Genomic DNA, 17,679 nt, shown 5'->3' with positions numbered 1-17,679 from the left:
TATTTTTATTTTATTAAATATTTCCCAGTTACATTTTGATCTGACTTGGATTTCCAGATGTTGTCAGTGTTTTCAGCCTGCCTGTGGATTATGTGTTTGACACTTGTGAGATAAAGGGTCTTCTTTGAGACATGTATGATAAGAAAGAAAGTTGGCTGACAAAGAATAAGCAATGGTTATGGATTATAAAGTGGACTGAGATTGGGCCTGCCATTTCACCGGTAGAGTGAATTCTTCAGAAAGGAAACTCCCATCAGTGTAGTTTGGTACATTTTGGCAACCAATCCCCTTAGATCATTATTCAGAACACTGTGGGGAAGAAAGCATAAGTGATTTGCCTAGGGTCACCTAATATGCAGATCATTACCTAGTATGCTACATGACTTCAACTAATGAATTGTCCTTGCAATCCATTAGTAGCCATATACAATGGGAATTAAAAGATATGTAAGAAGGTACCTTTATGGAGTACTTATTGGAAGAAAAGATGATATGAGAGAGCATCGATGAATTATGAGACAGAACTTTGTAGAGTACCCACAATTCTAACAAGAGTCAACTGAGGAATCTAAGGAAGCACTGATATATACTTCTTTAAGGTCTTATACTGTTTACTATAACTGTGATAAACTGTATGTAGCCCAATCTCAGCATCAATCATAATGACTTCTTATTTTGGGGAGTGTGAAATAAGAAAGCTTTCCTGTAAATTTTAAGTACACCACCTGGTTTTCTAGCTAATCGATCCACCACCTCTTCAATTTCCCTTACTTGGAAGACTCTAAGTGAACATAAAATTTATTTCCAGGTTTTAAGTAATCATGATGCACTATTTCATATGGTAAATGTTTCATTAAGGTGTTTTCCTTTCTGCTTTCATTGTTAGAATTTTGATGCTGGTTTTCAGGCCTTTTCTTTGTAATGAAAGCAGATCTACCTGGTGCATTACATGACTCAGGGTTTTTTTATCTTCATCTCAATATGAGAGAGTATTTACATTAAGATGAAATGACTTGAAGAAAACTTTTATCTATATGGAACAAGGCTTTGCTCCATAAAAATATCATTTGCTTGGTTGGATAATTGCTATCAGACTAATCATATTCAATTCTGTTCTTACCTTTGTTGTTCACTAGTTTTAATTATGTTTGATTCTTCATCACCCCAAAGGGGTTTTCTTGATAAACATAATGGAGTGGTTTGCCATTTTCTTCTCTAACTCATCTCACAGATGAGGGAACTGAGACGAACAGATTAAGTGACTTGATCAAGGTCACCTCTGTAGTGAGTATCTGAGAGCAGACTTGAACTCAGAAAGATGAATCTTTCTCAGTTCAGGCCCAACATTCTATTCACTGTGTCACTTAGCTGCCATTTTGATCTCACCTAGATGCGAATAAATTTCATTTACCTGATAGAAGCATGAGGGTTTATATGTGTCTATATATGACAGCTCCTATTTGAACATCTGCCAACTAATGTACTTATCAACAAATTTTTGGGTTGACCTGGTTTGGGAGAATCATTGAAGCATTAGAATTTTTATTTGTGATTTAAGATCAACCAAACAAAATGAAGTTTCCATCCTTAGAGAATCACATTTTGCTGTCTTATTCTGTTTTTCAATATAATAATTATAATACCAATAATGTAACCAGCCATAGCTAGCATTTATATAGCATCTTAAGGTTTCCCAAGCCTTTTACAAATATCATCTGATTTGATTGTCACAACCACCCTGGGATGCAGGTGCTATTATTATCTTCCTTTACAGATGAGAAAAATGAGGCAGTAAGATGCTAAGTGTTTGCCCAGGGTCACATAGCTGGTAATTGTCTGAGGCCATATTTGAATTCAATTCATTTTCCCCCTCCTAACTCTACTCCTTGGAGCTTTTATAAAACTTTGGACTACTATTTTATTGCTACCATATTTTTAATTGACATTATTTCATTAAATCAAGTCAACAAGCATTTGCTATCTATGAAGTGTTAGGCTCTGTGAAATCCTAAGAAAACAAAGAAACCAAAGAGCCTCTGTCCTCAAAGAACATACAGTCTAATGGGGGTGAGATGACATACAAATGACTATGTGCAAATAAGATACAAATACGATAAGCCGAACATAATCTTGTAGAGAAGGCATTAAGGGAGATTGGGAAAGACTTGAATAAGATGGGTTTTTAACTGGAACTTGAAGATAGTCCAGGGAACCAGGAGATGGAGATAAGGAGAAAGAACAATTCAGGCACAGGTGACAACCAATAAAGATATATGGAGTCAAAAGATGTGGTGTATCATATAAGGAATATAGGTAGAATACCAGGAATGGAGTTAGAAAGACCCGGGTTTAATCTGGCCTCAGAAACTTACTAGCTTTATGACCTTGATCAAATAATTTAACCCTGTTTGCCTCATTTTCCTCATCTGTAAAATGAGCTAGAAAGGAAAAGGCAAACCGCCCCTGTGTCTCTGTCAAGAATACCTACTCAAAGAGGACTGGCGAGACTTACATGAACTGATGCTAAGTGAAATGAGCAGAACCAGGAGATCATTATACACTTCGACAACGATATTGTATGAGGACATATTTTGATGGAAGTGGATTTCTTTGACAAAGAGACCTAACTAAGTTTCAATTGATAAATGATGGACATAAGCAGCTACACCCAAAGAACGAACACTGGGAAACGAATGTGAACTATCTGCATTCTAGTTTTTCTTCCCGGGTTATTTATATCTTCTGAATCCAATTCTCCCTATGCAACAAGAGAACTGTTCGGTTCTGCAAACATATATTGTATCTAGGATATACTGCAACATATCCAACATATAAAGGACTGCTTGCCATCTAGGGGAGGGGGTGGAGGGAGGGAGGGGGAAAAAATCGGAAAAGAAACGAGTGCAAGGAATAATGTTGTCAATATAAAGTAATCATTAAATAAAAAATAAAAATTTATAAAAAAAAAGAATACCTACTCAAAGAGGTCATAAAGAGTTGAACACAATTGAAAAGTGACTAAACAACAAGAACAACAATACTATAGGAGATAGGTATTCTTCATCTATTTTGTTTTTCTGGTGTACATAACGGGATTGACTCTTATAAGAGTTTATGGGTCCCATTTTGGAGGCTCGGCAATGCCATCTGAAGATAGTATTTGGAAGATCCTTCAGTCCATAGAAACTTTTTCTTTCATTCAAACTCTGTTCATCCTCCAGTGAGAATTCCAAAAACTTGTTATTAAAGTTAATCAGAGAGATATTTAAATCAGGCAGGAAGTAGAAATGGTTGTGTGAAGAGAATGATGGTTAATTCATGGGCAACCAATGGGCTCTACTGTTAGCTACATGATATCAAAAGAACTAGGAGAAGGCTTGTAGTACATTGTATGGCCCTTTTGCGGAGGATTTTATTGGCAATTAGGTAAAGAGCAACATAGGACGAAAGGATAGCAAGATGCTTGATAGCAAGATGTACTGTGGAAGGTAATATTCAACCAGATGGTATCGGAGATCCATCAAAGTAATGAAGTAGTCATTTTTCTTTTCACATCAGAATGTTTATGCTATTCTTCTTTCTTCCTTTTCCCATTCTAGTGGCAGAACTTCCAACACTATTTGCCCCCAAATAAGATCATATAATTTTATCATATAATTTTCTACAAATCATCTTCAATTTAAAAAGTTCTGTGATGAGCCTGTTCTACACTAAAGAAATTATACATTTTCAATATAACAAGTTACTCACCAGTTAAACTGTTTGTCAAAAATGTTAAATAATCTCAAAATATTATGCTTAAGAAAAGGAAAGAATTGACTTAAAAGTACTTACAATGAGTGGGCCTCTGTTATTTTCACGATACTTGTTCTGGAAGAAAATGTAAACGACGGTGGCAGCCAGAGAATAGAGGAAGGCAAACACTGCAATGGTGACAAAGAATTCTGCTGATGATGAGAAGTCGCCTACCAAGGCGAGCTTCTCACGCCGTTTTCCTTCACAGGTAGGCACCTCAAAAGTCACCTGATGCAATCTACAAGAAGATATTTAAAAAGGAAAGGTCAATAGCCCTGTCAGTAGAAAAATAAATGATTGTCCACCAATTCTAAATTCAAAACAAGTGGATGCCAGGTTTGACTGGCCTGTTCCTTTATGAAATAATATATTGAAAGGGGGTAACTGTCCATTGTTGTAGCATTTCTTCAACAAAATTTATAGTTAGTCACAGTTCAGAGTGCCATACACCAGAAATTCCTGAAGATGATCAACTTGAATTCTTTTTTAGTTATTCATTACTAAAGGGATGTAACAAGTTTGGAACATACTGTACTTTATAAATGCTTTTTTTCTATCATTGAATTATCTTTCCTGCTTATTTAATATTTCACATTAATGTATATATTTAATTTAAGCACAGTTGTGATCATTGATTTAATTCAATAAATATTTAAAAGATTCTTACTATGTTCCAAGCATTGTGTTAGGTACTAAGGATGCAAAAATAAAATTAGTCTGTGCTCTCAAAGAGTCATATTTTATTGAGGCATATACTATATACACCTATATGTAAAAAATAAAACTTATATAAAATGATTGCAAGCAGTGGTAGGAGGTAGGTGGAAATTACTAATCACCAGGGCTTGGGCTGTTTCATGATTTGTTTTTGTTGCCCAGTACTTAGCACATAGTATGCCCTTATATAATAGTTAAATTGAATTGAATCTGGGTAGGACTCCTGTAGGAGGTGACATGGGAACTGGGCCTTGAAGTAAGTGAAGAATTCCAAAAGGGAGAGGTAAGGAAGAAGTTTGTCCCAGCAATAGACAGAAAAGAAAGGCTGACTCCACACAGGAGGATGGGATGTTGTGTATAAGCAAGTTGCCTTTTGTCCAAAAGGGAGATGGGTGAGGGAGATGTCTCCATGATGAAGTATAATTTAACACATCACTTAGTTTCTCCCTGTGGAGAAATGAAGTTAGTTCCTGAGAGGAAGGCACTTGAAACTGGGCATCTATGAGACCTGTACCAGTCAACAGAGCCCAATTTGGTAAGCTGTCATGAGGTACTCATGGTACACAAAGGATTTGGGCATCTTCTATTTCCCAGCTTTCTCCACCCCCACCCCTCCAGAGCTTATGTGCCAGTCAGCTTTGGATTCGTTTGAAAAGACACATTGTCCATGGTCCCAGCTCCCCAATTAGGCAAGTCCCTAGTGTGCTAGCATCCTGACAGCTGTGCCTGTCCAAATTCAAATAAAATTCAATGTGTAGGCTCAGGCAATCATTTTAATACTTGGCAATGTATACATAGTTATCTAGGATAGATCAGAATCCTGATCCACTTCGATTTCAAAAGTGATTTTGCTTTTGCCGTGACTTATGCAGATAATTGTCTCAATTGTCTATTTGACTTAGCCTGTGGGACCATAGCCTTAGTCATAGGTAGAGAAGTGCCTTTCTTTTGACACATTGAGTGGGGGGCAATTTCAAGCCCATTCATGAAAATCAGAGGAGAGTCACAATGTTATCCCCGTGGCCCTCAATGGACATAATTTAGAAACCAGATTAACATATTTCTCAATAGTACAGCTGGTCTGCAGGAACTGTTAAAACAGAAATAGATTTCCCATAGTAGGCCATGCCAATTGCCTTGACACAGATGGCTTACATATTCTTCCCGGCCCACTAGTTTCAATGCAGTTGCCTTTGTTTATTTATGATGTGTACCATCCCACCTGTCATCAATAGGGCAGCAAAATTCCTATAGGCAGCCATGTAGAGGTTCTAAGCTGGAAGGGTGAGATCCTAGTTAAAGAAGCTGAGGCTCCAAGAAGTGAAGTGACTTCTTCATGGCCACAAGTTAGTGACAGATGTAGAAATACGTCTACCTGACCATTTAACTTCCAGTTTGATTCACACACACACACACACACACACACACACACACACACACACACACAAACACACTCACAATGTCTATGCTAAAATCATAGAACTGAGGGTAAGGTTGAAGAATCAGAGAATTAGGGATGGAGGAGTCTTTGGAGATCACTAGGTTGAAAATCCTCATTTTACAGTTGAGAAAATTGAGACTCAGCAAAAAAGTGGAAGCTTTAAAGTTATACAGATAAATAATAGTAGGGCATTTGATTTGAACCAAGGGTTGTTGACACCACATCTAATATTCTTTCCATTGTCCCTCCTGAAAAAAAAAAAACATTTCATAGTTGGCAGACTGACTAATTTATAAGGTGCTGTGATACATCTCAGCTTGAAAAGTGCTGCCCAAATGTCAGATATTCCTATCATATAACAAGCCAAAATTGTTTTTGAAATATTTGTATATTGTTGAGAGAGAAAAAAATACTCTAATTATTCTTTTTGTGCAATCAGTATAGATTCAAGCTTTCCTTCCAGGATGTTAAGTGCTGGAGTTGATTTGCAAGAAATATGATTGCACTAATCAGTGTGAGACCAAGAGATCCCTAAATTAGCTGTTGTGTTCATTAATATTAAGTTAAGGACTTAGCCTAAGTCACACCCAGGATATGCTGGTTGAAGAAGAGCAGGAGATGAGATCTCAAAAAATAAATATAATTTCAGCTAGTCCCAACTTCCCAAGATAAAGAAGCATGAGATGCTAGCTAAGATTGGGCTTGAGAAAACTTTGGTTGAATGGGTATGTGTGAGTAGCACACTTCTCAAAAGACAGTTCTATGACTAGAAGAGGTGGTAACTTATCTTACTTAAATTCTATGGAGGCTGGTAGAAAGGTGGGACCCATAGTAGCCATGATATAGGACATTTAGATGGTGGCTGCAGGCAATTAGTTTCATTTTGAGTCTCTGCAAGATCATCAGACAAGCTTCATTGTGGGTGCTTAGCACAGGGAGGAAGCATCTCCCCTTCTTCTCCCTCTTTATACATACATATATATATATATATATATATATGTATATATATATATACATATATATATGTATATATATATATATATATATATATATATATATATATATATATATATATATATACACATACATACATACATACACACACACACACACACACACACACACAGACTGAATATTGACGTCCTGGAGTAAAGATCCATTGATTCTAATCTAATAAATAATTTGGTTAATTTATTTTTAAAGGAAAAGGTGGATTCCAAACAGACACAGGTAATGGATTGTGGAGGTTGAAATTCCAAAGCTGATATTTATCAACTGCATAGAACAGAATCATTGTATTTTATCCAAACAAGAGATCTCAGAGGCTGTCTGCTCTAAACTCTCTCTTTATGTAATTGAGAAAAATGAAGTGCAGAGAGGGGAAACTCAATTCAATTCAACAACTTAAAATACTTATCAAGTACTCCCATAAACTCTAGGATACTAAAAAAAAACTGAGGATGTTTATCCTTGAGAAGAAAAGACTTTTTTGTGTGTCATGGATATCATTAACAATCTTCTGAAATCTATGGACTTCTCAGCATCATTTTCTTAAATGCACAAAATAAAATATATGGGATTCCAAAGGAAAACAATAATAGTGAAATACAATTAGCAAAATGAAAAAAAAAAAAAAAACAAATTCAAAGACTCCTAGGTTAAGAACTTCCAGTTTAGACAGAGATACAAGTATTCTCATCAAATATTTGAAAGAATGGATTACAAAAGAGAGATTGGACTTAATTCTATGCCCTCAGAGGGTAGAAGCAAGGGCAGTGTGTGAAAGATACAAAGAAGTAAATTAGGTTTCAGGTAAGAAAAAAAACTAGAACTATTTCCTAGAGAAATGGTCTACCTCCAGAATGAATGATTTTCCCTTTCCTTGAGGTTTTCAAGCAATGATGGGATGTCCATTTGTCAGACACAACCTAGAAGGGATTCTTGCTCAAGTGTGGGATGGACCAGTTATGCTATGAGATCTTTTCCTGCTCTGACATTATGAGAAAAAGGTAAAAGAGGCCCTGTCTTCTGGGAGCTTACATTCTGTTGATACTTCTGACTCCAACTCTAACCCTAACTTCATGTTGAAGTATGGCAGAATCAAGACCAGAATCAAGACTTCTTGACCCTCCATACATTAATCTCACCACTATGCAATCTATCTTTCTCTCTGTCTTTTCAAACAAATGAAACCCCTCTCCTTTTAAGCAACAAGTGATCAATTTGGAGCCAATTTTATAGTCAGCTAGTACTTGGCAGTTCTAGATTTTGGAAGCAAAGATTGCTCATTTAAAACAAACAAGGAAAGAAAACACAGTCTTTGGAGAGATCCTGCCAGCCAGCATGCAAATGGAAACTTGGAAATAAATTAGACAAGTTTCTAACAATCCTCATCTGAAAGAAAGGTGAGAAACAGCTGCTAAGGCTGCAAAAGTGAGTCCATCTGATATGCTGATTTGGAATGGCCAGTTGGGAGCTTAATTAGATTGAAACAAGTGAAGTGGAATGGAATCTTGCTGATTTTCCATCAGTTAGTAAGCAGAAAGCAGTTAGCATTGAGCTCAAAAAGCAAAGCAAATGTTAACTAGTTGAATGATTTTGGAGAAATCATTGAACCTCTCTGAGCCTCAGGTCTCATCTATAAAAGGAGAGGGTTGACTTTGAGGTTGTCCAAAGTCCAGCTCCAAGCCTATAATAAAATGTTCACTTAAGATATGATCAAGTAACCCAGCATCACTTTAAAATGCTACTTATTTGTAGTACAATATGAGCTTCTTACGGATGGTGTAGATCTTCATTGTCTTTTTATCCCTAGCAGTCTAGCATAAAGTTCTGTTCATAGTAGGTATCTAATAAATGCTAATTGAATTGAATTTATTGGATATCCCTGGTTTTCCAATTTAGTAGTCCTACAAATCTTTCTGTTGTTTTGCTCTGATTTTTTTTTGCCAAATGAATACTTGTTGACTGATTGCTATTGTGAATAACATAAAGGGATCGTGACATTTTGAATGAACTTAGATTCTGTGAGTTTAATCCTTACAAAAGTACTTGGAAATTCATTAACAGATACTAAGGTTACTGCGTTTTTTTATTCATATTTGCCCTCAATTCAATTCAAGTGCAACCAGGTATATTGAAAGGTTCATTATCATTGTCTCTTCTCTAGGATGTGGTGCTCACACATTTCATTTACAGTTGTGCATTAATTAAACACCAAATGATACTAAGATGAGAAACAAAAGAATCATTTTGGAGAGTCTGGAAGACCTGATTTCCAAATCTTGTTTTAGAAATTTAATGGCTGTATTATCCTGGGCAAATTCTTTAATTTCTCAGTGTCCCAGGCAACTTATTAAGTTGTAAATTGCACACAAGATACTACTCTTTGATGCTAGAAGGAATTTCCTCATTGGGAGTTCTCTACACCAATGAAGATCTAAGTCAGGTCTAAACAAAGTTTTAAAAAAATGGGTAAAGCACTGGAAATATAAAAGAAAAACCGTCCTTAAGGTACTTTGGATGTGTTCCAAAGTGGAGGGGAAAATAAATCTGAAGAAATCATTTACAAAAAGTTCGATCAAGAAATGAATATAAAACTAGACACCACAAAAGTGAAAATAGAGCTAGGTTTCTATTGCCTAGCATAATGTATACTATTTGAAAGGTGTGTAATGAAGATTAGTTAATTAATTTATCCAAATAGACTTGCATTATTCCTCCAGAGAAAGAAGAATTCTCCCAATAGATGCAAGAAAGACAAGAAGGCCATTAACACAATCATAGAGAAATTGAAAAAGAAATCTGGGCAGAGCCATAGGATTTTTATGGTGTAGTTTGGGGTTTATTAAAAAGGTAATACTGGCATGTTGCAAAGGGCAACCCCATATGCCAAAGCACGCATAGAAGTAATTATCAGAATAATGGAAGCAGAGTTTTTATTGACTCCTGGATTGGAAATTATTGATTGTTAAGATAGACAAGGAGAGAACCATTGCCTTTGAATTGTGTTAAGGGTGTTCTCCCTTTACTGGCTTTCTAATTTTAGAGTTTTTCTTTATCAACATTGGGATTATTCATCTTCTAGTTTCCCTCCCTGCTTTCTTATTAGACTATAAAGTTAAATCAATGCATTTTATTTTTTTATTTCAAGCTTTCTGATTGTTTCTTCAGTTCAAGTCTATAATATTCATTCCACTCACCTGGGCAAAAACAGTTTTTTTTTCCTCCCACTGCCTCCCTCTATTTCCCAATCCTGTTCTTCATCAAAAGTGATATTCATTCATGAGGTACTGGGGGAGTGGAGCAGAACCAAGAGAGGGAGTCAGAACCATGGAGGGCATGAAACTGAATCAGACTGGACTGACAGTAAGGGAGATGCTGTGTCAATAGGAACAATCAAAGCAGATTGTCAGTCTAGACTGGGTCAAAGATGCATGAGTAAATAGTAAACATGCTGGCATAGGAAGCCAAGCTTCTGTCATTAAAAAATACTCTGCAAACTTTTCTTGATCCTTAATTCCTTTAAATCAATCAACCAGTGTTTATTAAGTGGCTACTATGTGACAGGAACTGGCCTAGGTGCTAGGGTTTCAAATACAAGAATGTAACAGTCTCTCAAGGAGTTAACTTTTTATTTGGAGAGACAATTAGTATAGAACACGTGCAAAATCAGTTATTTGCTTGGAAGGACACTAGCAGTTGGAAGATCCAGAAAGATTTCATAGAGAAGATAACTTCACATATTTGAGCTGAGTCTTGAAGGCAAGGAGGAACTCTGTGGGAAGAAAGTAAGGAAGAAAACCTTTCCAATATGGAGGAGAACCACAGCAAAGTCAGCAAGATGGGAGTGTCCTGAGTGAGGAATTATAATGTTAAAAAGAAAATAAATGTAAGACAAGAATATCATAGAAGGCCAAAAGATTTTACTTGTTTACACAAGGGTATATAGAGTCAGATCAATTTGAACATTGCTCTAGTTTTATATGCCCTTGTTTTATATTTTTATAAATTCAAAATAAGGAGGACAGTTGGCTTACTTACAAGCCAGCTTGTTTCTTGTTTTGTTTTATTTTCTATAGGAAATACATAGGAATTGGAAGTCTGGGGAGAAGAGGAATTATAAATAAGATAATGATGGGATATGCCTAGGTATGTAAGTGAAAAAGAATAACTCTTCTGTGCTCTACTACTACTACTACTACTACAAATGAAATCATGTAAAAGGTACATCGTGACACTCCTTTTGTGAACAAGAGAAACTCATAGACATGGGACCTACCCTGTGACTATAACTCAAATTCTGACTTACTCAGATCTCTGAGACCTTAGAGGCCATCTATTTCAATCTCATTTTATAGATGGGAAAACCGAGGTCCAAGAAGAAGCCCCAAGTCACATTGGTAGTAAATAATAGGGCCAGAATGTGAAATCACAATCCCTGATAATAAGCTCAGTTCACTTTACATAGGATTTGAGGCTTTTAGAAGTTATTAAATGTTATACAAGTGTCATAAAACAGATGTGAACACAATCCTTGTCTTCGTGGTTTTAAAAATCAGTATTCTACCACTTTAGTATATTGCTTTAGTCTGTTAAATTTCTCTTCTTCTTCCTTTCCTTTCTCCCTCTCTTCCTTCCCTCCTTTATTCCTTCCTTCCCTCACCATTCCCTTCCTATCTTCCTTTCTTCCCCTCCCTTCCATTCTCTCTTCCTCCCTCTTTTCCTTTTTCCTTCCCCCTCCCCCTCCCTCCTTCTCTCCCTCCCTCCCTCCCTTCCTCCTTCCTTCCTTCCTTCTTTCCTTCCTCCCTCCCTTCCTTCCTCCCTCCCTTCCTTCTTCCCTTCCTTCCTTCTTCCCTTCCTCCCTCCCTCCCTCCCTCTCTCCCTTCCTTCCTTCCTTCCTTCCTTTCTTCCTTCCTTCCTTTCTTCCTTCCTTCTTTTCTTCCTTCCTTCTTTTCTTCCTTCCTTCCTTCCTTTCTTCCTTCCTTCCTTCCTTCTTTTCTTCCTTCCTTCCTTCCTTCTTTTCTTCCTTCCTTCCTTCCTTCTTTTCTTCCTTCCTTCCTTCCTTCTTTTCTTCCTTCCTTCCTTCTTTTCTTCCTTCTTTTCTTCCTTCCTTCCTTCCTTGCTCCTCTCCTTCCTTCCTTTCTTCCCCCTATCTTTTTTCTTTCCTTTCTCCTTTTCTTTTTTCTTTCTTTTCTTCAGCTTTTCTCTGGTTTTAGGTCAGTTCTCTATTCATTATGCTTCCAGATCACAAGCATTTATTAAGTACATACTAAATACCAGACACAATATAAAGCCATGCATTCCCTAAAATAATATTTTAATTTCATTTTTCTGTCCAAAATGATTTGGTGTCCACCTTATCTGAAACAAAGGGAAAGTTTATGGATATTTTAGGGGAAAATTTCCTTTCCACTTTGTAGCCCTTCTTCACTCCAAGCCAACAATTGAGAAAAATGATTTTTTTTTTTTTTACCTTCCCAGGATCTAGGTTGGTTGAGTGACTGTAGTAAATGAAGTTGGTAATTGCTCAATTGTCCAATTCTTTTTGCTGAGGTAGAATAAACCATTAGAGCTGCCCACCTGTCCAATTTTTCTAAACTGATCAGTCTGTTTATTCAAGAAAAAGCCTATTCAATTCAAGGAGAGAAAATTAAATGTGAATCAACCAACAGAACTGAACTAATTAGTTATTGTGGAAAGCATTCATTCCTTATACTCCCCCTCTTTTCCTCTTCTGAAGCACTCTCCTTTCTCCTTCCACTTCTCATTTTACCTGTTGAAATTCTAGCCATCCTTCAAGGCCATTTCCTCCAGGAAGAAATCCTCCTTGCTGCTCCACCAGATGAAAGGGATCTCTCTCATAATGCTCCTTATTCCAGCTTCTGTTCAATATTTATATTTTATTATAGTTATTTGAAGGGTTCCAATAACTATAGGAAGAGTTAATAGCATAATGGACAGAGTACTGGGCCCAGAGTCAGCAAGACTGTATTCATATCTGGCATTAGACATTTACTAGCTGAGTGAATGCTTCATTTTTCTTATATTTAAAATAAGACTCCCATCTCCCAGGGTTGTTGCAAAGATCAAATGAGATACTAAAGCACTTAGCTAGTTGTTACCACCACCACTACTACTACAACCACCACAACTACCACTACCACCACCATCACCACCATCACCACCATCACCACCACATGACTATCACCACAATTACCACCACTAGCACCACCACTACCACTACTACTACTATTACTACTACTTCTACTACCACTACTACTACCACCACCATCATCACCATCACCACCATCATCACAACGACCATCACTACAACTACCACCATCATCATCACCACTACTATTACTATATTACTACTACTACTACTACTACTATTACAACCACTACTACAACTACATAGTGTCCTTGATGTCTTTCTTATTAGACTGTAAGTTAGATTCATATGGTCAGGCATTAGTCCTTTGTATGTCTCTACTTCCTCTAATAGCTAACATTCTGATAATCCAAGGGATCTCTGATCTCATTGATACTTCTTGCAATAATGCAGATCACTCATCTACAACTACTTATCCTGCTTAACTCTTTGCCACAATGGTGATGGCAGTGGTGCTTTTGTCCAATATGCTGGAGCTTCCTTGCCTAGCTGGTACTTTATCTGCAACTTATAACTTCAGAGAAAACCCTAGAATACTGAGATGTTAAATGACTTGCCCATTATGTGTCCTAAATGGGATTTGAATTGACATCTTCCTGGTCCCATTACTGATTTTTCCCCATGATGTCACAGTGCCTCCATTGTCTACTGACTCATTAAAAAAGTAAAACTTCATCCCCAAACTCAATCCAATCTCATTTTTAAACAACTCACACTAGAGATGTGAGACCAGTTATGAGTCTATTGTAATAATTTCTGGGAAGGAGTGATGAGAATCTGACAAGGATAATGGCTATGTAAGTGGGAAGAAGGCAATGGATGGAAGAGGTGAGGAAGATAGAACGTATATGACTTGCCAACTGATTGCATGTGGGGAATATTTACAAGTCTTTCCCTAAGTTTAAGGAGTTGGTGGAATGTTTAAACTTATCAACAAGATTACAAAACCTAGAATATTGAGAAAGGGTTTTTTGATTCCATTAGCCAGAACGGGATGTTTCACTCATATTCTGTCAAAAGCCAAAGTGTTAAATTATGATTTGGCTCTTTCTGCATGACTTCTTGTCCTTCTATTCATCACACAATAATCAGTCTTGTATGCAGACTACAGGCAACATGAGCATTTGCTAGAACTCTTGCCCAGTAAGAAATTCAATACATCCACCACATTAGGATGAAATAAATTAAAATCACTTGCATGTATGAAATAAATTGCAGTCTTCTTGAACTTTCCAAGAAGCTTATTTGCCTGTCAAAAACTCATGGAATTATATACCCCGAATCCTTCTTGAGTTAGTCATATCATTATAAACACAGAATTCTTTTTTTTAAAGTGACTGAGACATAGAAAACATGATTCATTTGAATTAAATAGGAGCAGCTTGCTCAACAGATTTATCCTCTGGGAATAGACAAAAAATGTGCCCTTTGTTGCCCATAAATAGAATGCCACCTTTGTTTTCAGTGGTTTCCCAACATTCATGGGATTCATTAAATTATTTCTATGCCATGCTCACATAATGGCATTCAAGGATCACCTTGAAGAATATGACTTACTGGCAGCTGTCAGCATTTTAATCGGATTCAATTCAATTCAAACCAACCCAAGAAGTCTTTAGTAAGCATCTACAATGTGCCCGGCATGGTGCTAGGCCTGATGGTTCAAAGACCAACCAAAAATATACATCTTGCCTTATTTTGTGTATTGGACCCCTCTGGAAGTGTGATGAAGCATATAGATAATTTTTTCAGAATCGTGTTTTTAAAGTCATGAAATAAAGCACATAGGATTACAAAGGAAACTGAATTAGGGAAAATCATAATATACTGAACTCATCTCAAATTTATGGATCCCTTGATGGAGTCCGTGTGCCCCAGGTTAAGGAGCCCTGTTCTACATACATTGTTGATGGTACAGTGAATAGAGTACTGGACCTAGAGTCAGGAAGTTCTGAATCCAAATATGGTCTCACATATTTACTAAGTATATGACCTTTAGGAAGTTATTTTAGTCTTTTATCTCAGTTTTCTTAATGTTGAAATAAGGCCTCCTTCCCATGTTTGTTGTAAGAATCAAATGAGCTTATAGTGGTAAATGACCTAACATGGTGCTAGACATACAGTAGGTATTATATAATTGCTAGCTATTACATTTACTACTATCATATGAATGTTGGCTATTGTTCAACTTTCATTTTCTTTTTCTTTTCTTTTTTGGAACCGAAAGAGACTCAGAGATCTCATCCTTTGTTTCCAAGAGGACCAATAATATCACAAAGTGATGTCTTGACTTGATTATGAACTGGATTTTTGTAAGACAGAATTGTACAAAGTCGATCAGTCTCAGTCTCTCTTCCAGAGTCACCAAAATCCAGTGGCAAAACAAAAGTCAAGATGACTGGCAATGACTCATGAGGCAGTGGATGACGCTGGTATTTTCAGTGTCTGATCAAACTCTAAGAACTCCACAGCACCTGCTCCATCTGCCAATTTTGTTGACGAAAGTTGTCACTTGCTGGGGATAGACAATCCCTTAACTCACCAGTGGATCTGAAGCCTGTTGGTTAGTAATCCTTAACCTAGAGACTGTTTACTGAAGGGTGGCCACTGCACATGATACAGGTTCTTGATGCCATAGGTGAGTGTTGGCTGAGTGAAAATAGTTCTATGAGCTTTGCAAAACTTCAAGTTACAGAAGATTAAGTTTCTTAAAAATTTCAACATAGATTAAGAAAGGCCTTATGGGGATTGGGAGACCTGGAGCAGTGCTTTTTATAGCAGCCCTAAGAGGGAGTGGTGAGGAGGAAGAACATTTTAGGAATGGGTGGTGAGGAAAGGCACCAATGCAAAGATGGCATTTGTGGGAGGTAACTATCATGTCAATAGGATGGTAATGGGAGATATTTTCAGGGAATCTAGGACCATAAAGGTGGGAGGAGTAGATTGTGGAGGTGTTCAAATGGTGAGCTAGCTGAGGACTTTAGGTCATGGCATGACCCTGTCACCTAATGTGACCTCAAGCAAAACATTCACTTTCCTTATATAAAAAATGAAAATTGTTACACAAGATGATCTCTAAGGTTTTTTCCAGCTTCAAATCTAATCATCTTCTGACCTAGACTCATGGTCCAGTTACTTGGATACCTAACTCTAGGCAAGTTATATGTAATCCTAGAGGCAATGATGAGCCAGTGAAGATGTTTAAGTGAGAGAATAACATCCTTAGATCTTTAGTTAATATCAGTTTGGCAGCTATGGAAAGTCATTGCAAAGGGAAAAAATTTGGAAGCAGAGAGATCGTGTAGGAAGTCAGATGCAATAGGACAAGTTGAGGGGTACTTTAATTCAGGCCCCCATCATTTAAGATCATCTTTCTGTTTCTGTGCACTGGGGTTCACAATTCTGCACAGTTTGGAAAATGGATTATTTTGGCCAGACTAAATAGAAGAAATCTTGACTCTTAAGGAAACTAGGAATATTTATGATCTGTAGGGTGATAAATTTTTTTCTTGATAAAGAAAAAATGTAATCACCAAAAATGTATCAAACAATTATTTTCATCTAAGACTTAAGGCATAATTCTAATGATTGGATAATCATTGCACAGTACATGAATCTTGTAGAATGTATATTTTTAATATGGAATCCCTAGACTTCCCAGGAATCTGTGGATAGATTTCAGGGGAATGATAAACTTGGATGGGGAAAAATCATCTTAAAAAAAACCTCTAGCTGAAAATTAGTATTTCTTTATTTTGTGAATGTAGGCAATAAAACATGATTGTGAGACAGGATTCATTGGCTGCCCCAGAATGCCAAAGAGGTTCCTGACATAAAAAAGACTGATTCCAACTCTAGAGTTATATTCAAGGACCTGATGAAAGAAAGAGAACTGAAGTCTGTTTCTCTATTTAATTAATAAGAAGTACGGGTTCAACTGTATAAACTATAAAGATAATTTAGAAATTAAAAGACATTGACAGTTTTATTTTTAAACTGAATAGAATTAATATATTTGAAAATCACAACTTTTTTAGATCTCTGCTAAACTATGCTTCATTGGACAAACAATCATCCTTGAGCTTTAGGTTGTATTCATATCCCTGTTTTGCTATTCGTTTATGAGACCTCAAGCAAAACACTCATTTTTCTCACATGTAAAATGAAATTGTTGAACTAGATGATCTCTAAGGTTTTTTCCCAGCTGGTACCTGATACCTTACTCTAGGGAACTTGTAATTATACATTTGGAGATGGAAGGGACTTTAGAGATAATCTCATTCAACCAATTCATTATAGAGACTAAGAAATGGAGAAACTCAAAGGGAATGGGATATATCTAAACTGGATTTTCTAAAAAAATATCAATCAAACGCATATCATGTTCTTTCTATAGAATCTCTGGATGAAATATTCTTGGAATGCAGTAGTATAAATCAGTGATGTCAAACTCTAAAAGAACATGGACCACCAAATCATAAAAAATAATCCTTGCAAGCAATACATTAACTTAGAAAGTCACAAATATCATCTATGTTTTGTAGTATTTTCA

General features: G+C 36.5%; 1 protein-coding gene across 2 annotated transcripts in view; it reads right to left on the bottom strand.

Annotated features, from left to right (window-relative positions):
• The window catches only part of SYNPR (synaptoporin), a 372,902-nt gene that overhangs the window by 56,816 nt on the left and 298,407 nt on the right, over window positions 1-17,679 (bottom strand). For both annotated transcript variants that reach the window (XM_051980084.1, XM_051980093.1), the window contains one exon: window positions 3,835-4,033. In XM_051980084.1, the coding sequence (XP_051836044.1) occupies window positions 3,835-4,033 (199 nt within the window). The remainder of the gene's footprint in view (window positions 1-3,834; window positions 4,034-17,679) is intronic.

The sequence above is a fragment of the Antechinus flavipes genome, chromosome 1, assembly GCF_016432865.1.
Source record: "Antechinus flavipes isolate AdamAnt ecotype Samford, QLD, Australia chromosome 1, AdamAnt_v2, whole genome shotgun sequence".
Lineage (NCBI taxonomy): Eukaryota > Metazoa > Chordata > Mammalia > Dasyuromorphia > Dasyuridae > Antechinus > Antechinus flavipes.
This window is presented reverse-complemented; position numbering and strand designations above follow the sequence as displayed.